The following is a 14763-nucleotide window of genomic DNA, read 5'->3' on the forward strand; positions in this document are numbered from 1 at the left end:
TGAGACCTTTCGGGGAAAGCCCAAAACAAAGCTATGAGAGCTTATGCTTAAAGTGGACAATATCATACCATTGTGGAGAGTCGTGTTCGTCTAACCTGATGTCGAACTTTCATCATCCAACAGTAGACATTGGTAGGATAAACTTAATCACATTAAGGCTTCAATTATTTGTTGCATAAATGCACTTCCTATGAAATAAAAGAAAAATGTAGCAGGAAGGGGTATATATGTAATTTGGCCCAGACAAAAAGTGGATCAAGAAATTATATATATATATAAAAGAATCTCCAACAGTAGCTGTATTTAATATTGAATAATTTTTAATTTATTTTACGAAAAATAATATCTAGGTTTTTTGTTCGGCTACTTTTGGAATTTAAATTAATTTCCTCGTTAAAAGGAAAATGGTCCCTTCTTCAACCAATCACTAATTTTCTATGAAAAAAAAAGAAAATAATACACTTAATTTTTAAATATCTTAATATTAAAAAAAAAAATAAATATTTATATATAAATATATAATATCTTGTAAAAGCCAGCTCTAACCTCACGTGTTAGACAAACAAGGGTCACTCTCACGTTCCAATCCATGCCATCACGCGCCAATTTTTTCTTTATTTTTTAAAAACTTTTTTAATAGTAAGTTTTTAAATAAAATAAGTTATAATAATTATACTAATTTTGTTAATTATTTAATAATAATATAAACCCATTTGAAAAATTAACTCATAAAATAAATTAATAATATTTAAACTTTAAAATATATTTTAAGAGAGCTAAAAATTTGGAAATAATAAGAATAAAAATTGTATTAGTACGGAACTAATGATTGTATTATTATTATTATTATTCATTGGTGAAGCTATCCCTAACCATCAACCGAACCGCCGGCTCGGATCCCGGACGGCACAATCCACGCGCCATCGCGCGTTTCCTTCAACTTTTAGAGGAAAAAAGAAAAAACCGGGAATCACCGTTTATAGGTAAACCTATATTCCCGGTAATGCCGGTAAACCCGGTGTCAATGTTCTACAATGCGCCGCCAGAACTTAGATCTAACGGTCCAGCGTGCATTATCCGTACACGCTTAACCGGGCCGTCAAACTTCGAAGACTGAAACAAAAGAGGGAAAAGAAAAGCTCGTCGGAGAGAGACAGATAAACGTTCAGATATCATTTCGCGGTAATCGCTTTACATTTTTTAGAGAGAGATTGGATTTTTTTGTAGAGAGAGAGAAGGCGGAGTTTTATTTCTGGTTTGTTTTTTTCCTCCTCGAGCTTTGTTTGATTGTTAAGGGAGCTTTGAAGATTGTCTCGAACTGTTCATACTTTTCTTTTCTTTTTTGAGGGAAAGAAGGCTAAAAGTTGTTGTTTTTGGTTTGGGTAAAGGAAGTTTTTCTTTCTACTGCTGAATTTTTTGTTTGGAATTTCTTTTTAGTTATTTTTAGAATCGAGGAATCGAGAATCTCTGCTAGGGTTTTGGGTATTGTTGTGTTGCGGACTACTTTTGAAAGTCTGGTATTGGACTTCTGTAGCGAATTGAAATGCCTGTTTGGAAGTGTAATTCGTCGGAAATTTAACTCCGATCTTGAAGTTTTTGGTTTCATCTTTCAATTGAAGTGCTGAATAAATGGACGTTGATTCGTCGATGGTACCGGAGGCCGATCACGATCCGGCGGTGCAGAATCACACCTCTGTTTCTGCTGCTGGTGGTGGAGTGGATAGGGATCAGCTTAGGGAGCAACCTCAAGCTTGCGGTGGAACTCCGCCGCAGTCTATGTCATCGCTTCAGCAGCAACAGACCGCCGTGCAGATACAGCAGAGCACGGTTGTAGGGCCAAGGCTCGCGCCTATGTACTCAGTAGTGAACGCGATAATTGAAAAGAAGGAAGACGGGCCGGGGCCCCGGTGCGGCCACACCTTGACGGCTGTGGGGTCTGTTGGCGAGGAGGGGACTCCGGGATACGTTGGACCGAGGTTAATATTGTTTGGTGGTGCCACTGCGCTCGAGGGCAACTCTGCTGCCTCAGGAACTCCATCATCAGCTGGAAGTGCGGGGATCCGTACGTTTTCTTTCCTCTTAATTATACTCTTCAATTGTTGAAGTTATGTTCGGAAAGTGGTTTTTGACGGTATGTGTTATATCACTGAGTCTTTTAAGCTCAAATTTCTCCTAGCTACTGGTAGCGTTGGTGGGGGTTGTTGCTTTGTTGATTGTTCTGTTAAAACCCTAGTTTCACCATTCCCCCAACCAGATTTAGTGTATTGGTGTATCGCAAGGAGTCTATCGTTTGAAGCACACCTGTACTGGAGTTGCACTCTTCTGGAACTTAAATGATGTGGTTTCTTGAAATTCAAATCTGCATTGGCATATGGGCAATTTGCAATCTAATTACCATTTCAAACATATCTAATCGGGAAGTTAAACCCTTCTGTTTTATTAAGGACGTGAGGTTGCTGGTTATGTTTGAATTTCTGATCCATTCTTCCTGTAATTTAATCTTTTGTAAAATTTCTTTGTGATTATTCAAAATACAAAAAAGAAATAAAAAAAAATTGTGACCCAATGGGGAAGTTATCGTCCAAGTAATTGTTGAATTTTAATTCCTGTTGGTTTAGTGTGCTAAGTTTCTTGTTCAGAAGGATGGATATAATTAAGGATTTAAGTTTCCATGTAAGTTAGTGATGCTTCGGTGGTTCTTTTGGATCTTATTGGACTTGGTTGTGCAACTGATATGTTTCAGCAAGTTTGTAGTTTACATAAGAGGCAAAGCTTGTCACTTTTTAATGCTGGGCGTACCATGTAATTTCCCTGGGTTTAGGGTATCAAATAGAGTGGATAAAACCTAATGCTGCCTCACGTTACTTCGGAAAATTGATCAATGCTGCCATTTTGTGACTTTTCTTTAACACACACTAGTTCACGTTGCACTTAAGTTGTTTCTTTCATTTATGGCCAATATTCTGTTGTCTATATCTCTGATAAATACTTTAATCTAGTGAAACTAATTTGTCTCGCAAGTATGCTATCTGCGTGCCAAAGAATTCAATTTTTGACTAGGTACAGCTCAAGATATTCAAACTGTTTTTTGGTTAATAAATTATGTTAGCAGAGCAGGCAGCTTTAATTCCACTTCAGTTCTGTAAGCTCCAGTTGGATCTCATGGGGTCAAATGTATAACAACTCTGCACATGGGTTTTGAACCAGAAATTTGCTTATGTTTAACGCTGTGAACTATGCTTATTTTGTATTTCCTGTGTTGCAGGGCTTGCAGGAGCCACCGCTGACGTGCATTGTTACGATGTTTTAACTAATAAATGGTCCAGGTAAGTCCAGACTTCATCCTTCCATCTCCCTTATCTTTATTTAACAAAACTTTCCTTGTCGAATATCTTGTAGAATTACTCCACTTGGAGAACCACCTACGCCAAGGGCTGCACATGTGGCTACTGCTGTGGGAACTATGGTAGTCATTCAGGTTAGCATTATGAAGTTTCTGATTTAATTTTGCATAATTTACGTGGTCATGGTTCTGTTAGTTCTTCATTATGTATTTCTTAACTTTGTTATGATGCAGGGTGGAATTGGACCAGCTGGTTTGTCTGCTGAGGATCTTCATGTTCTTGACCTTACACAGCAGCGCCCACGATGGCATAGGTTAGACTTTGATGATGTGCTTTATTCAATTTTAGATATTTTTATATGACATGCCTTGTATGACTATTTTCCTATAGAGTAGTTGTGCAAGGCCCTGGTCCAGGACCACGCTATGGACATGTAATGGCTCTAGTGGGGCAGAGGTACCTAATGGCAATTGGTGGTAATGATGGTAAGTCGTACTTCTTTGTAATTTTTTGTATATTCATTTAACGCAACCAATTGTTGATTTTTCTGAATATATATATTACTATTTTAATTTTCAATGACACATTGGTCTGTGTTTTAGGAAAGCGGCCTTTGGCTGATGTGTGGGCACTGGACACTGCTGCTAAACCTTATGAATGGCGCAAGTTGGAACCAGAAGGAGAGGGTCCACCTCCGTGCATGTAAATCCCCTTCCTCTTGGCTTTGTTGTGGTCTGTCTTCTTTCATTGTGTGCTTTTCCTAACATTTCTACTTCTTTATGTTATCACGCGTGATAACCTTTTATTGGAGTGTGATGTGTGTTTGTAATTGTATATGATGTTCTGATATATCATTATCTAATTTTATATCCTCTTGCTAGGAAGCATGAAGGCTCTTTGATGATAGTTGATGTTTCCAAGTTTCCATGATCATGCTTTGGTTGTGTATTTCCTCATTACTATTTTTTTTTTTGTTCTGAAGCAATTGCCTTTATATCGACAGAGAATGTGTGGACTTTATTTGTTAGTAATTGCAATACACCATGTTATATTTGACTTTTGGTATTGTTCGTTATAATTCTAACTCATGTTCTTACATGTAAACGTATTCTATTTGACCTGCTTATATTTATGGAGTTGCACTTTTTATGCCAACACATTTTCTGAGTCCAAGTTCATTCATGTTATTAAATTCGTTAATAATCTTAATTTTTTTTAAAAAAATTTATTAAATCTCACAAGATACATCATTTTCTTCTCTGGATCATGTTATTTTCTTGCTGAACTGTAGTTCGCTGTTTTGGAACATTATTAGTTTTGGCCCTCATTTGACACTTCCGATATCACTAGGTATGCAACTGCTAGTGCGCGATCTGATGGTCTTCTTCTGCTATGTGGAGGGAGAGATGCTAATAGTGTGGTGAGTGAAAAAAATCTTTGTTGCGGGCACTTATCTTTTTTAAATAGTTCAAAGTGGGATATCCTGTTATTCATTTGGTCCTGTCTTGTGTAGATCCTTATCACTTGTTACCATGCTATTCTTCTTCTGTGGTAATGGAGTTGTAGATTTAAGTTGAATATTGATTCATGTGGTTGAATTTGCAATAACTTTTCCTTGTGGGTGAGTGGTTCAAATTAATATTATTAGTTGATATCATGGTTTGTTTAGGTTGTAACTCCTGCTATACGATGGGTCAAGAGAAGATAAACCTAAAAATAGTTGGAACAGAAGAGAGCATAGTCAGTGGGTAAAATAGATAAGAGCATTGGTACCTATCAATAGATAGAAAATCCCAAATTACTCGGAACTTTGGTAAAAATACATTAAAGATAAGTATTTACTAAAGGTGCCAAGATATTATGACGTGAATCCTAATGTAATTAATCAATATGCATAAATCACAAGATCCTGAAATCATAAAAGGTTTTCCTTTCTTACCAAAAATGTTTTTTAGTAATCTCTTATCAAATTCTTTTATTTATTAATATCTATGATTTACGTTTATGTTGTTTATAAAATTAGTTGAGGTATGCACAAGTTTGCACAAATATTCATGGTTATAATAGAAAGAGGTTTGACTCGCAAGCTAGATGCTATCAGAAATGGATAAAACATTTCACCAGCATAACCTCAGAGTTGCATTTTCTTTGACATAGAATGCCTCGATTTATTTTATGTGACTTGGAAGACTCATATCACTGTGAGGAATTCGTATGCGACATTTGTTTATTTGATTCTCTAAAGGAAGAAAAGGGGAAAGAAGTCTTTGCCTTAGTTAAAACTATTTTATTCTTAAAATATTTTGAACTTGTATTGAATGTGGTTAACTTTCTTCTTACCTCTGGTCTCCGTTCCTGCAGCCATTGGCAAGTGCATATGGACTTGCTAAACACAGAGATGGTCGTTGGGAATGGGCAATTGCTCCTGGTGTCTCGCCATCTCCTAGATATCAGCATGCTGCTGTGCGTTCAATCATCTTTAATTTTCCATCCTGCTCTCTCTCTCTCTCTCTCTATTTCAATTCACTTTCTGCTCTTCCTCTTATTTAGGTATTTGTCAATGCACGACTCCATGTGTCTGGAGGGGCCCTTGGTGGTGGGCGCATGGTAGAAGACTCATCAAGTGTGGCAGGTAAATCAGTAGTATTAAGTATGAGGTATTTTTCCCTTTCCGCAAGTATACTGTGAGGTTGTTGTTACCATTGCAAGATATGTTAGCATGAATAGCGGCCTTTATTAATCTACCTCGGTTGGGAAGACTACTTGACATTGGGCTCTAGTTGAGAAGCTAAAGCATCATGAGTGGCTGTGTTATCGTCACTTCAAATTTGAACTTGATTAAAAATGAGCTGCATAGTTACTGCTGTTGTCTTTGTTCGTTTTTTATATCTAATTCACCTAAGTTATTACAAATTGATTGTCGGAGGCTTCTGATTTTTTTTTTTTTTTTTTGGAACAATGACAAAACTTTTCATCATCCAAAAAAGCAAAAGAGGTGCCCTTAAGGGTACTAGAGATTACTAAAAGAGCTTCTATTTTTATAAACCTGAAGCAAATTTACAAAGAAGGTGCGTTAGCAGTTCAGATGGAAGTAGTATAAACAACCATTTCAAAACATTGAACATTCTCCCTCTGGGCATCTTTGAATACTTTACTGTTTCTTCTGTCTGTCTCCCAAGAATTCTTGCTCTTCTATTGTGGTTGTATCCAAGTAAGCTTTGGTCCATGAAATGTTTTACCGACAATGGGAGGTTCAAGAAGATGCTGATTCTGTTAATGATGATATTCCATGGAGAGTTTCTTCATTGCTTAGGTCATTCTTTTGTTTAGCTTTGACTTAATTGTGTTCAAATGCCTTCCATTTCCACAGATCTTAATAGAATTTGGTTTATGTTGGCTTAAAAAAAGAAGTTTCTATTATATTTAAATCGTGTTAGCATTGGTTTTTTTTTTCTCTCTTTCTTTTTTGAAGTTGTTTAGGCCTTTCTTCATGGCATACTGTTGTTGCTTCCTTCTCTATGTTAACATGATTATTTATGTGTGTCTTTTAGTCCTAGGACCTCTTGCCTTCGGAAGTCTTACAAGGTTCTCATTTTATTCTGTTTACAGTATTGGACACTGCAGCAGGTGTTTGGTGTGACATAAAATCTGTTGTTACCTCTCCCAGGACAGGGAGATATAGTGCTGACGCAGCAGGTGGTGATGCTTCTGTAGAATTAACTAGGCGTTGCAGGCATGCAGCTGCTGCTGTGGGTGACCTAATTTTCATTTATGGTGGTTTACGCGGTGGTAAGTTATAGGAGCTTTTTATTTATCCATTTGCATATGCATATTCTTCTTGTTTTTCAAATTGATAACATATAAGGGTTTTCATAGAAAGATGAATGGCGTAGCCAGGGAAGATATGAAGTAAATGAAAATTTTACACATCCTTCTTCTTCTGGTAAAGAAGTATAATACTTACAGTTTGCTGATTACTATTTAAAATAAAAAGCAACTAAATAGTATTGCAGTGAGGCAAAACATGCTATCAGGAATGTAGAAGTCTCCTGAGCTGAACTTCAATATTTCACATTTTTAATGTTTATGGAAACCTAAGCTAGATTATTTTTCCAGTTGTGCATTTTGTCATTAGGATTTATTACTGACACAAAAAGTGGATTATAATGTAATTATGATGATCATAGCGGCAAGAATAGGTTTAGTATGAGTCCAATGGGCGACATGATCTCAGCGACTCAGACAATCTGGTAACATGCATCATTATGAGTTCACTTATTGCACATCCATCGACACTGAGATGACCGATGCGATTCTAGCTTTGGATGCAAAAACTGTTATGAGTGTTATTCTATCAAAGGTTATAACTTTTTAATATTTGTCATGTTTACGATTTGTTCATAGAAGCAGTAGATTCCGAATGTCTGGAGGGCTGGAACAGTGATATAGTATTTTGTTCATGAGATTTCACTGAGGTTCTGTACCTCAAAATTCTTAATGCATGGCATGTAATATTTTTCACATATCCCACAGGAGTATTATTAGACGACCTTCTAGTTGCTGAAGATCTTGCTGCTGCTGAAACAACAAGCGCAGCTTCACAGGCAGCGGCAGCAGCAGCAGCTGCATCTGGGCAGTTACCATCCAGGTATGGGTTCACTGATGAAAGAGCTAGACAGACGATGCCAGAAGCTGCTCCTGATGGTTCAGTGGTGCTGGGAAATCCTGTCGCTCCCCCTGTAAATGGTGACATGTACACTGATATAAGTACTGAAAATGCAATGCTCCAAGGCCAGCGGTTAGTAAATCTTCTCTAGATGAAATTCTCAATTCTAAATTTATATCGAAATGTCTCTACTCAGAATCCTGAAACTGGAAGTACAATAATACTGCACAGGCAAACGAGTAAAGGTGTTGAATATTTGGTTGAGGCAGCAGCAGCAGAAGCTGAGGCTATCAGTGCTACATTTGCTGCAGCTAAGGCAAGGCAAGTCAATGGGGAAGTTGAACTTCCTGATAGGGACCGAGGGGCTGAGGCTACTCCAAGTGGGAAACAGATTTCTAGCTTGATAAAGCCTGATTCTACTGGATCAAATAGCATTGTTCCTGCTGGAGTTAGGTTGCATCATAGAGCTGTTAGTATATTCTACAATTACTACTCTGGATATTAGACGGTCTTTTTTGATATATAAGTGGTAGTGAGCTAAAGATGCTGTGCTATATATTTTAACACTTGTGTTATTAGGTGGTGGTCGCTGCTGAGACTGGTGGAGCACTAGGTGGCATGGTCAGGCAACTTTCAATCGATCAGTTTGAAAATGAAGGTCGGAGAGTAAGCTATGGCACTCCTGAGAATGCAACTGCAGCAAGGAAACTATTAGATCGTCAGATGTCCATCAACAGCGTGCCAAAGAAGGTATTCAAGCATTGGTTCATTATAATTTAGGTCCTGTTGAAATTATTACTGAATTATTCTGTGTTGAGTGTTCATTATAGCTACAGTGAAACATTTAATATCTTCCAAGCATATTTGCTATAACTTGTAGAAGAGCTTTGCTATGAGCTTATGGTGAATTTTGCTCTTAAATGTGAACTTGCGGTGCCACTTGATTCTATATATTTATCTTTCAACTCGATGCAGTTTAGAAAATTTTCATAATTTTAAATTAGGTTATCAATCACTCACTTATGATCTTTACAAAATAATGAATTGTCATCTGTAGATTGTATAAGTAGCCTCTCCTACAACTTGAAATCTCCTTTATCCAACATCCTACTCAATCCACTCAACATGTATCCCACAATCTCAATGAGAAAAGGGGAGAAAAATTCACTCTCAACCCCTCGTCTCCTTACAAGAAAGGCCTATAGCTGCTTTTAGCCTTTAGTTGAAGAAGATTATACTTTCACTTAATTGCTAGTGCTATGCATTTTTTACTTAATATGATCTTCTTGGTTTAATATAGCTTGCTTTCTTTTCTTATGTTTTTCCAGGTGATAGAGCACCTTCTAAAGCCTCGTGGTTGGAAACCTCCTGTCCGCCGGCAATTTTTCTTAGACTGTAATGAAATAGCTGATCTTTGCGATAGTGCTGAGAAAATATTTTCAAGTGAACCTAGCGTTCTACAGCTTAGGGCTCCTATAAAAATATTTGGTGATCTACACGGTCAATTTGGGGACCTAATGCGCCTCTTTGATGAGTATGGTGCACCTTCAACTGCTGGGGATATTGCGTAAGTAAAGGATTGTTTGGAATATTCTGTAAAGACAAATTTGAATCTTCAATAATCTTTTATTCAATCTATTTTCGTGATATCTTTGATGAACAACTGTCAGATATATCGATTATCTCTTCTTAGGAGATTATGTTGACAGAGGTCAACACAGCCTTGAAACTATTACCCTCCTACTTGCTTTAAAGGTACTCGAGTGATGTCACCTATGTTAGTCAAATACCAATCTGTCACATACTGCGCCTTGATAGACTGATTTTTTATACACTTCTACTGCAGGTTGAGTATCAGCAAAATGTGCATTTGATACGTGGGAACCATGAAGCTGCAGATATCAATGCTCTTTTTGGCTTCCGGATTGAGTGTATTGAGCGGATGGTACTATCGTCGTACACCCGCATGCTTTAATGTTTCATTATATAAACTGTTTATATCGATTAATTTCATTCTTACTGAACAGGGAGAGAGGGATGGAATCTGGGCATGGCATCGGATTAACCGGTTATTTAACTGGCTTCCTCTAGCAGCTTTAATTGAAAAGAAGATAATTTGTATGCATGGTGGTATTGGTCGGTCAATAAATCATGTGGAGCAGATTGAGAATATTCAACGCCCAATTACAATGGAAGCAGGTTCAATTGTCCTCATGGATTTGTTGTGGTTAGTGCTTGTCTATGCAGTTGTTTTCAACTCTTTTGACTAGCTGAGTAGTGATCTAATATATCTCTGGAATGCTGTTCTGTTTAACTCTTTTGACACGCTAGTATACTCATTTCATGTATTAATATGACAATCTACAGGTCTGACCCTACAGAAAATGACAGTGTGGAAGGACTGCGGCCAAATGCTAGAGGTCCAGGTTTAGTCACTTTTGGGGTGAGTGTTAAATGTTCTTAATATGGAGGAAACTCATCTGGATCATCGTTTGACTTGTTAGCACATCGGCTAATTATTTATTTTTGAAAATTTGCAGCTTTAAGGTCACTTGAAGTAGTTTCTTAATGTCTAATGTTAACTACATATCTATTCACTTTAGTTTGGAACTCTGTTAACAAATGTTGATTGAATCTCTTTTGAACTACAACGGATGAATTGATCATTACTGTATAATGCTCTCATGGAATTGTTACTGCAGCCTGATCGTGTCATGGAATTTTGCAACAATAATGATCTTCAGCTGATAGTTCGTGCTCACGAATGCGTCATGGACGGTTTTGAACGTTTTGCTCAGGGGCATTTGATTACACTTTTCTCGGCTACAAATTACTGCGGTATTCTTCTTGCTCTACCCATCTTATTTCTTGGATCTGTGGACATTTTGTTGATACTATTTCGGTTCACGCTTACAGGCACTGCAAATAACGCTGGAGCTATTTTAGTTCTCGGTCGAGATCTTGTTGTTGTACCAAAGTTAATTCATCCTTTACCACCTGCAATGACTTCCCCAGAGGCATCACCAGAACGTCATTTAGAAGATACTTGGATGCAGGTGCTGTTGATATGTTCATTCATAACGATTTTCTTCTTCTCCTATATGTGTACATTGTCAATATTGATTCCATTATATTGGTATTCTGTGAGATCAGGAGCTGAATGCCAACAGACCTCCAACACCAACTCGAGGCCGCCCTCAAGTAACCAACGACCGGGGTTCCCTTGCATGGATATAGAGCATCGCCTGACACGTCTCTTAATTTATATCAAGTCTTGCCTCATGCTGCTACCACTATGGCTGTTCTGGTGTAATGTATAGAACATGCGCCCATCTCGGAGTACCAGAGCTTGTGTTCGTTGCTCTAATGGATACACAAAGGCTGGAGTTCCAATATTCACACACCTTCAATAAGCCATGAAATTGATTGTATAGGTTGGAGAACCAGGTTTCTGGTGGCAGTGTTCAAAATGCTTGATACGCTACAAGACGTAGTGCATCATCGTACCGTTCGATATCGGATCACAAGCAGGTAATTTTTTGCTCCAATAGGTTTTACCAATGGTAATATTACAATTTTTTTTGGTGTCTATTATTTTCTCCCATTTTTAGAGGGCAGATTTTAAGTTAAGATATGGTGGTGGGGTGTGATTTTGCTTGTATCTAGAGGTTGTTGTTTTGTTTCTTTGTACAATGTAATTGTGTGGAGTTGTCATGTCAAGAGATGGGAAGTTTTGTTCTCAATTAATACTCTATTTTTCTCCCAATTTATACATTTTATTAAATCATGTTATAAAATAGTCATAGGTGAAAGGTATCCTTTTATATTTTATATTATGAAAGGGTAATGGTGGGATCTCATCTAAGAGGAGATCGAAACATTTGTTATAAGGGCGTAGAAACTTTTCACTAACAAACGCATTTTAAAGAGCTTGAGGGAAAATTTGGAAGGGACAGCTGAAAAGGAGAACATTTGTGAGCCAAATATTGGGCGATGTGGCAACGAGAAGACTAAGTCTCATAGGGGGTGGACACAAGACAATGTATCAACAAGGACGCTGGGACCAGATGGGGGTGGATTGGGCATTCTACATCAATTGGAGAAGGGAACGAGTGCCAGCGAAGACGTTGGGCTCGAGAGAACAAAATATTCCTTATAAAAGTGTGGAAATCTCTTCCTAGCATACACGTTTTTATAAGGTTGTGGAAACATCTTCCTAGCAAACACGTTTTTCCCTTCTTGAAAGTGAAAAATAAAACAATATTTGCTAGCGATGAGCTTGAGTCATTACAGTAATACAGATTGCTAACTAATTCAAGTGATACAATCTTACTGTGACTAGATGAACGAAGCTTTATTTGCTATGAAAATTCATAATTAAACTTCAACTCTCCATTTACTATTTTCTCTCGTTTGTTCAACATTGACCTCGTGATATCGATAATAAAAATAAAAACATTTTAACTTAATAAAAGAAAAGATATTTATTTGCATTGGGAATGAAGACGTACATATATGAACTATGAACACCATAAATGCAAAAAAAAAAACAAAAAAAAAAAAAGCAACTCCAAATCAGTGTTGGATTATGATGTTGCAAAAATGGAAGACCAATTCGTACAGACTGGACGCATATTCAAACCCCATTGGCCAAAAAATATTTATATCAATTATTAAAAGAAGACAAAAAAAAAACCCATGAAAATGTATGGGTCAACATCAGTCTCCTTTGATTTTTCTTAATTCTAGAATTCCTAATTTTACTTCATTTTCCATCGTCTTCTTCGATGGCCCTCTCTCTTATTCCTTATTGGGTGCCTGAGATTTAACAATTCAAAATAAATTTGTATGGAGATTTGCGGCGGCGGTGGATCAGGTGGTGGCAATGCAGCAGTGCTCCCGGAGAAGAACAAGAGACCTTCTCGGCACTTTACAGCAATTCGATAATGGAACCAAACACTCTCCTCTGTTCCCTCTCACAACCTTAATTTGCTGTTTCTCATTCGCTGTTTCATTGTTTATGACCTGATTTTGTTGTCGGCCAATTGGGTTTTTAATTCCGGCCGATTTTCCGGTGGGTTTTGATTGCCAGTAGTGCTCGTATGGATTCAGAGAAGCCGCCGCAAGCGACGGAGGACGCGTTGGGAGCGACTGTGACAGTGGAGCATCTTTTTCCTCCGGCCACGCCGGATTCCGATTGATCAACCCATTAGGTTTCTTCATCATCATTGCTAATCGGTGGAAGTTCATAACAGAGCTCGACAATATCGGAGTCTTCTCCATCGGAATTTCCAATTCCTCGGCTTCCAAATCGTTCTCCTCGTCTTCCGATTCTTTCACTTCCTCAAAATCCCCAGCAATTAATTCCTCAAACTCGTCTTCTTCCTCTTGAACGTTTAAATTCGCCGGAGTAGTAACAAAAGAGAGAATCAGACGCCCATCTCGGCGTTCTGCATGGAAGTTTTTCTGAGACGGAACAGAGCAGGCGTCGAGAATTAACCGACCATTTTCCCGGCGGGACTGAATGGAAACAGAGCCGCCGTCAGAGGAAGTGAGAGAAGAAATCATCGGAGGAAAAGACCTCGGCGGCGTTTTCTTCCGGCCAAATTTAACCGGCTTCCATTGAAATGGGTACTCTGTTTTCATCATCTCGCCGTCAAAATCTCCAGCCTCCGACGACGGGTACGACGAAAACCCATCGGAGCCAGACTCAGATCCGAGACTCTCAGTACAAATTAAAAGACTATTTTCACCAAGAGAGTTAGTTGATTTCTTAACAAGAGGATGAACATAAGGAAGAACAGGGGATTTAGGAGCATCAGAAACAGAGTTCTGAAACAGAATCGACCTCCAAGAATCCAAATCCTCTTGTTTTCGAGACTCCACGTTGTTCTTATGATCTTGTGGAACAGAGCACGAAAACCCAACTCTCTGTTCAAAAGAAGAGGAATGAGCAGCCGACAAAGCTTGAAAAGAGGCAGTTTTGCTGATCGCCGGAGAGCCATGGCGAGTGATCCACTTAGCAGAAGACATGTCGGCGGAGAGAGTTCTCCTCAGGGAAGGAGATGGGTCAATGGGTAACTGAGTATTATGGGAGGGAAGAATGGTGAGGATGCCCTGTTTCTGAAAGGACTTGCAATGGTTAAAGGAGTTCATCAATGGAACAGAGTCCGCCATTGTTGGAAACAGAGGAAGAAGAAGATGAGACGATAAATAAAACAAAAAAATGAAGGCTGAAGCAGAGGAGGCTTAGCAAAGAGTAGAGGACGGGGAAGAGGGTATTTGTAGGGGGGAAAAATGACTTCCAGCATCCTCCGTGCTCGTGGGTCCGGACTTGGTCCCGCCGCTACAAATTAAATAGACATCTTTAATTTCAATTCTTATGATCCCGAGATCTTAATTTGGATGTTGATTAGCTGCCCCACGAGTACTAGAACTCAAAATTGACTCAATAACCTTAAAATTCTTCTACACCGTAGTTCCACGGGAGTTAACGAACCGACATATCTCGAAAAGAAATACAAGCTAATTCAATTAATTAAAAGGTGTAATTTAATTATTTAATTAAAAACTAAACTATATAGATTAAAAGAATATATATATATATATATTACCATTTTTGTGTAATTTATTTTTTATAAATATTATTTAAAATGTGAATAATATTTTATTGGACATCAATAATTATTGAACGGACGGGTATAGCCGTCTAATAATAATAATTATTATTTTAATATTACAATTAAAATTGTC

General features: G+C 37.9%; 2 protein-coding genes across 2 annotated transcripts; one reads left to right on the forward strand and one right to left on the reverse strand.

The window, feature by feature from the left end:
- The first annotated feature begins 1135 nt into the window (after window positions 1-1135).
- On the forward strand, window positions 1136-11797 carry LOC111459457 (serine/threonine-protein phosphatase BSL3-like). The gene is made up of 21 exons (XM_023102375.1): window positions 1136-2062; window positions 3266-3326; window positions 3400-3478; window positions 3578-3657; window positions 3735-3829; window positions 3947-4046; window positions 4695-4764; window positions 5706-5807; window positions 5895-5976; window positions 6954-7133; window positions 7878-8142; window positions 8242-8479; window positions 8590-8760; window positions 9339-9577; window positions 9681-9765; window positions 9857-9955; window positions 10038-10237; window positions 10378-10453; window positions 10713-10848; window positions 10927-11066; window positions 11164-11797. The coding sequence occupies exons 1-21, from the start codon at window positions 1630-1632 to the stop codon at window positions 11245-11247; spliced, it is 3015 nt and encodes a 1004-aa protein (XP_022958143.1). The 5' UTR covers window positions 1136-1629; the 3' UTR covers window positions 11248-11797.
- A 767-nt stretch (window positions 11798-12564) lies between these two features.
- Window positions 12565-14326, reverse strand: LOC111459104 (protein FAF-like, chloroplastic). Its single transcript, XM_023101859.1, has one exon. It carries the CDS (start codon window positions 14185-14187, stop codon window positions 12883-12885), a length of 1305 nt encoding a protein of 434 aa, XP_022957627.1. The 5' UTR covers window positions 14188-14326; the 3' UTR covers window positions 12565-12882.
- Window positions 14327-14763: the final 437 nt, after the last annotated feature.

Source organism: Cucurbita moschata, unplaced genomic scaffold (assembly GCF_002738365.1).
Source record: "Cucurbita moschata cultivar Rifu unplaced genomic scaffold, Cmos_1.0 Cmo_Scf00022, whole genome shotgun sequence".
Taxonomy (NCBI): Eukaryota; Viridiplantae; Streptophyta; class Magnoliopsida; order Cucurbitales; family Cucurbitaceae; genus Cucurbita; species Cucurbita moschata.

What these genes read in the sequence shown, in the direction of transcription:
- LOC111459457 (XM_023102375.1), top strand. Translation starts at nt 1,630, where the DNA reads ATGGACGTTGATTCGTCGATGGTACCGGAGGCCGATCACGATCCGGCG. An exon ending in GGAGAGATGCTAATAGTGTG is followed by an intron (nt 4,765 to 5,705) that starts GTGAGTGAAAAA and finishes CCGTTCCTGCAG; the next exon opens with CCATTGGCAAGTGCATATGG. An exon ending in TTGAGTGTATTGAGCGGATG is followed by an intron (nt 9,956 to 10,037) that starts GTACTATCGTCG and finishes CTTACTGAACAG; the next exon opens with GGAGAGAGGGATGGAATCTG.
- LOC111459104 (XM_023101859.1), bottom strand. Translation starts at nt 14,187, where the DNA reads ATGGCGGACTCTGTTCCATTGATGAACTCCTTTAACCATTGCAAGTCC.